The sequence below is a fragment of the Salvelinus namaycush genome, chromosome 34 (genome assembly GCF_016432855.1).
Source record: "Salvelinus namaycush isolate Seneca chromosome 34, SaNama_1.0, whole genome shotgun sequence".
Classification (NCBI taxonomy): Eukaryota; Metazoa; Chordata; class Actinopteri; order Salmoniformes; family Salmonidae; genus Salvelinus; species Salvelinus namaycush.
Window position 1 is genome coordinate 37,886,464 of NC_052340.1, and position 9,140 is coordinate 37,895,603.

Genomic DNA, 9,140 nt, shown 5'->3' on the forward strand with positions numbered 1-9,140 from the left:
AGGTAAGCAGCTTGGTTTGAAGAAATCAACTGCGGGAGCAATTATTAGGAAATGGAAGACATACAAGACCACTGATAATCTCCCTCGATCTGGGGCTCCACGCAAGATCTCACCCCGTGGGGTCAAAATGATCACAAGAACGGTGAGCAAAAATCCCAGAACCACACGGGGGGACCTAGTGAATGACCTGCAGAGAGCTGGGACCAAAGTAACAAAGCCTACCATCAGTAACACACTACGCCGCCAGGGACTCAAATCCTGCAGTGCCAGACGTGTCCCCCTGCTTAAGCCAGTACATGTCCAGGCCCGTCTGAAGTTTGCTAGAGAGCATTTGGATGATCCAGAAGAAGATTGGGAGAATGTCATATGGTCAGATGAAACCAAAATATAACTTTTTGGTAAAAACTCAACTCGTCGTGTTTGGAGGACAAAGAATGCTGAGTTGCATCCAAAGAACACCATACCTACTGTGAAGCATGGGGGTGGAAACATCATGCTTTGGGGCTGTTTTTCTGCAAAGGGACCAGGACGACTGATCCGTGTAAAGGAAATAATGAATGGGGCCATGTATCGTGAGATTTTGAGTGAAAACCTCCTTCCATCAGCAAGGGCAGTGGTGATCCTAACTGACCTAAAAAACAGGGAATTTTTACTAGGATTAAATGTCAGGAGTTGGGAAAAACTGAGTTTAAATGTATTTGGCGAAGGTATATGTAAACTTCCGACTTCAACTGTACATACATGCACACTGTATATATACACATATATACACGTTTTTTCTACATTGTAGAATAATAGAGAAGACATCAAAACTATGAAATAACACATATGGAATCATGTAGTTACCAAAAAAGTGTTAAACAAATCAAATATATTTTATATTTGAGATTCGTCAAATAGTCAAATAGACATTTACGTTTCTCCTCATCGCTCAGCCACATAATGCCAGGGTATATCTAGTTTATGGAATAAGAGCAAGTGTATATAGTGGTAGAAAGGGCAATAGAGGATGAAATGAGTTTCATTCTCTATTTCTTCCAGGTCACAATAGTTACATGGTCTTTCCACTTCCATTTCACCACAATACAGACCTGTTTCAATACGCATATATCCCTGATCTGACCTGTTTCAATACGCAGAGACAAAATCCCTGATCTTACCTGTTTCAATACGCAGAGGCAATATCCCTGATCTGACCTGTTTCAATACACAGAGACAAAATCCCTGATCTCACCTGTTTCAATACGTAGAGACAATATCCCTGATCTGACCTGTTTCAATACACAGAGACAATATCCCTGATCTTACCTGTTTCAATACGCAGAGACAATATCCCTGATCTGACCTGTTTCAATACACAGAGACAATATCCCTGATCTCACCTGTTTCAATACGTAGAGACAATATCCCTGATCTGACCTGTTTCAATACACAGAGACAATATCCCTGATCTTACCTGTTTCAATACGCAGAGACAATATCCCTGATCTGACCTGTTTCAATACACAGAGACAATATCCCTGATCTTACCTGTTTCAATACGCAGAGACAATATCCCTGATCTGACCTGTTTCAATACACAGAGACAATATCCCTGATCTCACCTGTGCACATAGCGATCTCTTGCTTTTAGGGAGGTTATACATAATATATCTCTCACACACCAATTCACCCTTAATCAAACAAAAGGTTCTCAATTTGGGTTTATGATTAATCTCCTCCACCCATTTTTTTTTTCATATTGCATCAACAGATTTGTTATCATATCTATGTCTCCCTTCATTTTGGTTTTCATACAGATGTTCACAGTCAGACTGTTGGGAAAACGTCTGACATTTCAGTTGCCCAGGCTCCCCCTATGGATAGATCCCATTGAAAAACTGTGTGTGTGCCCTAGTTCTGTTTTCTACAGCTCTGTACCACCTAAAGCTCGTCTGTCTCACCTGCCTCCTCTGTCTCTATATCTCTATCTGTCATGAATATGTGCAGAAATTAAGTATCTTTAAAAAAGCAGGTTTGTTACAATAAGTTGAATAGAAATTGTATATATATATGTGTGTGTGTGTGTGTGTGTGTGTGTGTGTGTGTGTGTGTGTGTGTGTGTGTGTGTGTGTGTGTGTGTGTGTGTGTGTGTGTGTGTGTGTGTGTGTGTGTGTGTGTGTGTAACTTATTCCCAGTCAACATCCTGCTTTTAACAGCATTGCTGAATTATGAATAATCTTCCCAAAATCCTAAATCTATCAGGTACTTAATATCAGATAGCTGAGTGTACAAGAGGTTAAGAACACCTGCTCTTTCCATGACATAGACTGACCAGGTGAATCCAGGTGAAAGCTATGATCCCTTATTGATGTCACCTGTTAAATCCACATCAATCAGTGTAGATGAAGGGGAGGAGACAGGTTAAAGAAGGATTTTTAAGCCTTGAGACAATTGAGACATGGATTGTGTATGTGCCATTCAGAGGGTGAACAGGCAAAGACAAAATATTGAAGTACCTTTGAACGGGGTATGGTACTAGGTGTCAGACGCACCAGTTTGTGTCAAGAACTGCAACGCTGCTGGATTTTTCACACTCAACAGTTTCCTGTGTGTATCAAGAATGGTCCGTCACCCAAAGCACATCCAGCCAACTTTTGTATTTGTATTTATTATGGCTCCCCATTAGTTCCTGCCAAGGCAGCAGATACTCTTCGTGGGGTTTATTATGGCTCCCCATTAGTTCCTGCAAAGGCAGCAGCTACTCTTCCTGGGGTTTATTATGGCTCCCCATTAGTTCCTGCAAAGGCAGCAGCTACTCTTCCTGGGGTCCAAACACATTAAGACACTTACATCACATATAAAACAACAGATAAAACAGTACATTATATAACATTATAACACCACTACATATCTACAATACATAATGTTTAATACCACCACACAACAATATTACAATGTAGGTGTGTGTAGAGTCCGTGTTCTAGCGTGTGTGTGTGTGTGTGTGTGTGTGTCTTCACAGTCCCCGTTGTTCAACAAGGTGTATTTTTACCTGTTTTTTCAAATCTGATTCTGCTGCTTCCATCAATTACCTGATGTGGAATAGAGTTCCATGTAGTCATGGCTCTATGCGGTACTGTGCACCTCCCTTAGTCTGGTCTGGACTTGTGAAGAGACCTCTTGCGGCATGTCTTGTGGGGTATGCATGTGTGTCTGAGCTGTGTGCTAGTAGTTTAAACAGACCTCTGGTGGCATGTCTTGTGGGGTATGCATGTGTGTCTGAGCTGTGTGCTAGTAGTTTAAACACACAGCTTGGTACATTCAGCTTGTCAACACTTCTTACAAAAATAAGTAGCGATGACGTCAATCTCTCTGAGGGCAACACAACATTAGGAATGTGTTCTTAACGTTTTGTACACTGTGTCGATTGGATATTTATTGCACTATTTGACCATAGATGAAGAGCGTCCTCAGGTGGTATGTTTTATCTATTTGTTTTCTCCACCTTTTTTTTCTTATCAACAACCAGAACAGTAGGTGGCAATGCTCGTCATTTCCATTTACGATAGCCAAGGAGATCCCCACTGAAGAAAACTACAGCGACAACTTCCGTTCTAAAGACAGCTATTTCCGTGTTTGAGCTGACGCGTCGTTAGCGTTTTTCAAACCAGTTCTGCCCTTACGTGTCAGTCTTCTTTCACCGTAGAGCAAGAGACCGGTCCGTCACTTCGGAACAATGGCACCTAAAAGTAGCAGCAAACAGCAATCCGAGGAAGACCTACTCCTCCAGGACTTCAGCCGAAACCTGTCTGCAAAGTCCTCCGCGCTTTTCTACGGCAATGCGCTAATTGTGTCCGCAATTCCCATTTGTAAGTAGCAAGGCCAGACTGCTCATTGTATCAGAGATGCATTGCATTGGATGGAAATTCGACTACCGGTAGCAAGCCATCTTTTTACCTAACATAAGTAACTTACGTGGCATAACGAGGCATATATAGCTAGGTTTGGTAACCAACCTATGCCACGACTGGTTAATAAATGTTACCCAGTTACTGTAACGTTTGCTACCTAGTTAGTATATGCCAGGTGAAGTTATCTAGTTAGCTAACGTTACTTGCTGAGGTTGATATTGTGATTGTGTTTGGTATTAGCAACGTTATCCTAAACTTGATTAGCTAACAGTCACCTCATTGTAGGTAACCAACGTTAGCTATTCTGTTCACTGTGGCACTACTATGTTATACTAACTATCATAAACAGAGTAATTATTACTTATGTGAACTCCCTGTTTGTTTTCTTTCCTTGTTGTGGTTCAGGGCTGTTCTGGAGGATCTGGCACATGGACCTGGTCCAGTCAGCGGTCCTGTATGGAGTCATGACGCTGGTCAGCACCTACCTGGTGGCCTTCGCCTACAAAAACGTCAAGTTTGTCCTCAAACACAAGTAAGTTTATCATACAAACATGAACACTCACTTAAAACTATGGCCTCCGTGTTGTGCAATGCTTGGAGGTATGGTGAGTTTGTCATCGATCTGTAGTAGGTCGGTACCTAACTTCTAAATGTGCCTTGTCTCTTGACCACAGAGTTGCCCAGAAGCGAGAGGATGCTGTCTCCAAGGAGGTGACAAGGAAACTCTCTGAGGCTGACAATCGCAAGATGTCTCGTAAGGAGAAGGATGAGAGGTCAGTCTGCCAGCCAGTCTGTGATTGGACAGATAACATGTCAATCACTCCTGAGTGGGTTACTGAGTTCTCTAGAAGACATTTCTTTCCCCTCTCAATTTCATGTTGTTGAAGCTGTAGGGGTCTCACCCAAACAGCTACCCTGGGCGCCAGTCTGTTTCTGGTCTCTTTAATATAGCCTGGGTACCAGTCTGTTTCTGGTCTCTTTAATATAGCCTGGGTACCAGTCTGTTCCTGGTCTCTTTAATATAGCCTGGGTGCCAGTCTGTTCCTGGTCTCTTTAATATAGCCTGGGTTCCCGGATTGTTTCTGGTCTCTTTAATATAGCCTGGGTTCCCGGATTGTTCCTGGTCTCTTTAATATAGCCTGGGTGCCAGTATGTTTCTGGTCTCTTTAATATAGCCTTGGTTCCTGGTCTCTTTAATATAGCCTGGGTTCCTGGATTGTTTCTGGTCTTTTTAATATAGCCTGGTGGCCAGTCTGTTTATGGTCGTTTTAATATAGCCTGGGGGTCAGTCTGTTTCTGGTGTTTTAATATAGCCTGGGGGTCAGTCTGTTTCTGGTGTTTTAATATAGCCTGGGGTCAGTCTGTTTCTGGTGTTTTAATATAGCCTGGGGGTCAGTCTGTTTATGGTTGTTTTAATATAGCCTGGGGGTCAGTCTGTTTCTGGTGTCTTGGCAACTCCTTATGGACTTTACATGTGAAATGGCTTGACAACAGAGTAGGTAAAAGCACAAACAGATCTGGGATCAGGCTAGTGAGATCAGAGCTGGGCCAGGCTACCAAACACCATGCTTACCCATTAAACCCTATTCTCAAATACATGCGCAAATGGTTGAACTCTTCCTTCCCTATGTTAGGATCCTGTGTAAGGAGGAGGTTAGCTGACTGACTGATAAACCCTTCTCCTCCCTATGTTAAGGATCCTGTGGAAGAAGAACGAGGTAGCTGATTATGAGGCTACCACCTTCTCTATCTTCTATAACAACACTCTGTTCCTGGTCCTCGTCATCATCGCCTCCTTCTTCCTGCTGAAGAACTTCAACCCCACCGTGTATCCCATTTTAAGCACATTCATCCTCAATTTAACCAGACAGGTAAAGTTCCAGTAGGAACTATGGATGCGTTACTAAAGCTGAAAATAGATGGATGTTCCTTTACTAATAAATAATAGTTATTTTACTAATAATGATTGAGGCTTGACTCACATCCTGGCATTCTCATTGTCCTGTTGTGATATAGTACTCGTGGAGGAAACTTCTTTGCTTATTCATTGGCGGTAGTCTGTGGCCTAGCCAATCACTGGTTGGTTCAAATACAGATTTTGTATTGAATCTTCAGGTTGCCACAGCTGTATTCTATTTACATGTCTGGAATGCTGTTTACCTCTGGCTGAAAAATGTCTGAAGTGGGTGGGTGGGTGGGGTTGAGTGGAGATGCTGAAATCCGTGTGTAGGAGATTCTTATTGCTCACCCATATGCGGTAAGTACGGTATGTAGCTAAGCCTGAAGCGTTATTCGCTCGCACTACTTGCCTGCCATTTCCTCCAAGATATGTTTTTTTCCTTAACTCATTGTTCCCCAGTAACTACATCCTGTCCATCAGTGCCTCATCTGGCCTCATCGCCCTGCTGTCCACTGGATCCAAGTAAAGGAGGAAAGAAAGAAATGAACAATTGAGAAGAGGGTTTGGGTCAGGGAGGGCTGGGGTGAAGCTAGGAAGAGGGTTTGGGTCAGGGAGGGCTGGGGTGAAGCTAGGAGGAGGGAATGGGGTTTGGGTCAGGGAGGGCTGGGGTGACGCTAGGAGGAGGGAATGGGGTTTGTGTCGGAGGGCTGGGGTGAAGCTAGGAGGAGGGTTTGGGTCAGGGAGGGCTGGGGTGAAGCTAGGAGTAGGGAATGGGGTTTGGGTCTGGGAGGGCTGGGGTGAAGCTAGGAGGAGGGAATGAGGTTTGGGTCAGGGAGGGCTGGGGTGAAGCTAGGAGGAGGGAATGGGGTTTGGGTCAGGGAGGGCTGGGGTGAAGCTAGGTGGAGGGTTTGGGTCAGGGAGGGCTGGGGTGAAGCTAGGAGGAGGGAATGGGGTTTGGGTCAGGGAGGGCTGGGGTGAAGCTAGGAGGAGGGAATGGGGTTTGAGTCAGGGAGGGCTGGGGTGAAGCTAGGAGGAGGGTTTGGGTCAGGGAGGGCTGGAGTGAAGCTAGGAGGAGGGAATGGGGTTTGAGTCAGGGAGGGCTGGGGTGAAGCTAGGAGGAGGGTTTGGGTCAGGGAGGGCTGGAGTGAAGCTAGGAGGGGGGAATAGGGTTTGGGTCAGGGAGGGCTGGAGTGAAGCTAGGAGGGGGGAATAGGGTTTGGGTCAGGGAGGGCTGGGGTGAAGCTAGGAGGAGGGTTTGGGTCAGGGAGGGCTGGAGTGAAGCTAGGAGGGGGGAATAGGGTTTGGGTCAGGGAGGGCTGGAGTGAAGCTAGGAGGGGGGAATAGGGTTTGGGTCAGAGAGGGCTGGGGTGAAGCTAGGAGGAGGGTTTGGGTCAGGGAGGGCTGGAGTGAAGCTAGGAGGGGGGAATAGGGTTTGGGTCAGGGAGGGCTGGAGTGAAGCTAGGAGGGGGGAATAGGGTTTGGGTCAGGGAGGGCTGGGGTGAAGCTAGGAGGGGGGAATAGGGTTTGGGTCAGGGAGGGCTGGAGTGAAGCTAGGAGGAGGGAATGGGGTTTGGGTCAGGGAGGGCTGGGGTGAAGCTAGGAGGGAATGGGGTTTGGGTCAGGGGGGGCTGGGATGAAGCTTGGATATTTTTTTGTAATGATTGAGAGAAGGAGAATTAAAATAATAATCGTATCATTTCAGCTGTAAGTCTTCATGAAATAATGTCTGGAGGTCACTCCAGGTCACTCGGTCCTTCACATTTTGTACTAATTAAAGTGGTCAGATCAAGAACCAGTGTGTGTGTGGTTATTATTGTCAACCAGCAAATAATCAAGAAACTGATTTACATTTCCAGGAATGAAAAACCAATAGATTTCATCAGCATGATGCATTTATTAATGAAGTGTCATATTACTTTTTACACTGAATGAGAATATAAACACATGTGAAGTGTTTTCATGAGCTGAAATGGATCCCAGAAATGTTCCATACAAACAAAAAGCTGATTTCTCTCAAATGTTGTGGCAAATTTGTTTACCTCCCTGTTAGTGAGCATTTCTCCTTTGCCAAGATAGTCCTTCCACCTGAAAGGTGTGGCATATCAAGAAGCTGATTCAACAGCATAATCATTACACAGGTGCACCTTGTACTGTGGACAAAAGGCCACTCTAAAATGTGCTGTTTTTTCACACAACAACACAATGTCATGTGTTGAGGGTGCGTGCAATTGGCATGCTGACTGCAGGAATGTCCACAAGAGCTGTTGCCAGAGAATTCAATGTTAATTTCTCTACCGTAAACTGCCTCTGTTGTTTTAGAGAATTTGGCAGTACGTCCAACCGGCCTCATAACACAGACCACGTGTATGGTGTTGTGTAGGTGAGATTTTCAGAGTGCCCCATGGTGGAGTTATGGTATGGACACGCATAAGCTACGGACAAAACACATTTGCATTTTATCGATGGCAAGTTTAATGCACAAACATACTGTGACGAGATCCTGAGACCCATTGTCGTGTCATTCATCTGCCGCCATCGCCTCATGTTTCAGAATGATAATGTATGGCCCCATGTCGTAAGGATCTGTACACAATTCCTGGAAGCTGAAAATGTCCCAGTTCTTCCATCGCCTGCATATCCACCAGACTTGTTACCCATTGAGCATGTTTGGGATGCTCTGGATCGACGTCTACGACAGCGTGTTCCAGTTCCCGCCAATATCCAGCAACTCCGCACAGCCATTGAAAAGGAGTGGGACAACATTACACAGCTGCATGAGGCAAATGGTGGTTACACCCAGATACTGACTGGTTTTCTGATCCAACACCTTTTATCTGTGACAATTATCAACAACAGTCACCCACGAAGCATTGTTACCCATCGCGCCACAAAAGCCGCGTCCCTTGCAGAGCAAGGCGAACAACTACTTCAGGTCTCAGAGCGAGTGATGTCACCGATCGAAACACTATTAGCGTGCACCACCGCTAACTAGCTAGCCATTTCACATCGGTTACAGATGCATATCTGTATACCCAGTCATATGAAATCCATAGATTAGGGCCTCATTTTATTTATTTTTTTCAATTGACTGATTTCCGTGTATGAACTGTTACTCGGTCAAATCTGAAATTGTTGCGTTTATATTATTGTTCTATATATATACGCTATTTACAGAGAGGTCACTGTTCTCATGGCAGGATAGGAAATACGTACATTAATGATCAGGATAGATGGATGGACACTGATGTTTATGTCAGTAATATAGTTTAGGGTGTCCCAAACTCAGTCCCCACCCACCCACCCACCCACAGGTGCACGTTTTGGTTTTTGCTCTGCACCACACAGCTAAT

The 9,140-nt window shown here is 44.8% G+C and overlaps 1 protein-coding gene across 1 annotated transcript; it reads left to right on the forward strand.

Moving 5' to 3' along the window:
* Positions 1–3,628: 3,628 nt before the first annotated feature.
* Positions 3,629–6,317, forward strand: LOC120028805 (translocon-associated protein subunit gamma-like). The gene is made up of 5 exons (XM_038974044.1): positions 3,629–3,848; positions 4,296–4,422; positions 4,565–4,663; positions 5,587–5,718; positions 6,250–6,317. The coding sequence occupies exons 1-5, from the start codon at positions 3,716–3,718 to the stop codon at positions 6,314–6,316; spliced, it is 558 nt and encodes a 185-aa protein (XP_038829972.1). The 5' UTR covers positions 3,629–3,715; the 3' UTR covers position 6,317.
* Positions 6,318–9,140: the final 2,823 nt, after the last annotated feature.

Coding starts and splice junctions, on each gene's coding strand:
- LOC120028805 (XM_038974044.1), top strand. CDS start 3,716: ATGGCACCTAAAAGTAGCAGCAAACAGCAATCCGAGGAAGACCTACTC. Junction 4,423..4,564: donor AAGTTTGTCCTCAAACACAA/GTAAGTTTATCA, acceptor TCTTGACCACAG/AGTTGCCCAGAAGCGAGAGG. Junction 5,719..6,249: donor AAGAACTTCAACCCCACCGT/GTATCCCATTTT, acceptor ATTGTTCCCCAG/TAACTACATCCTGTCCATCA.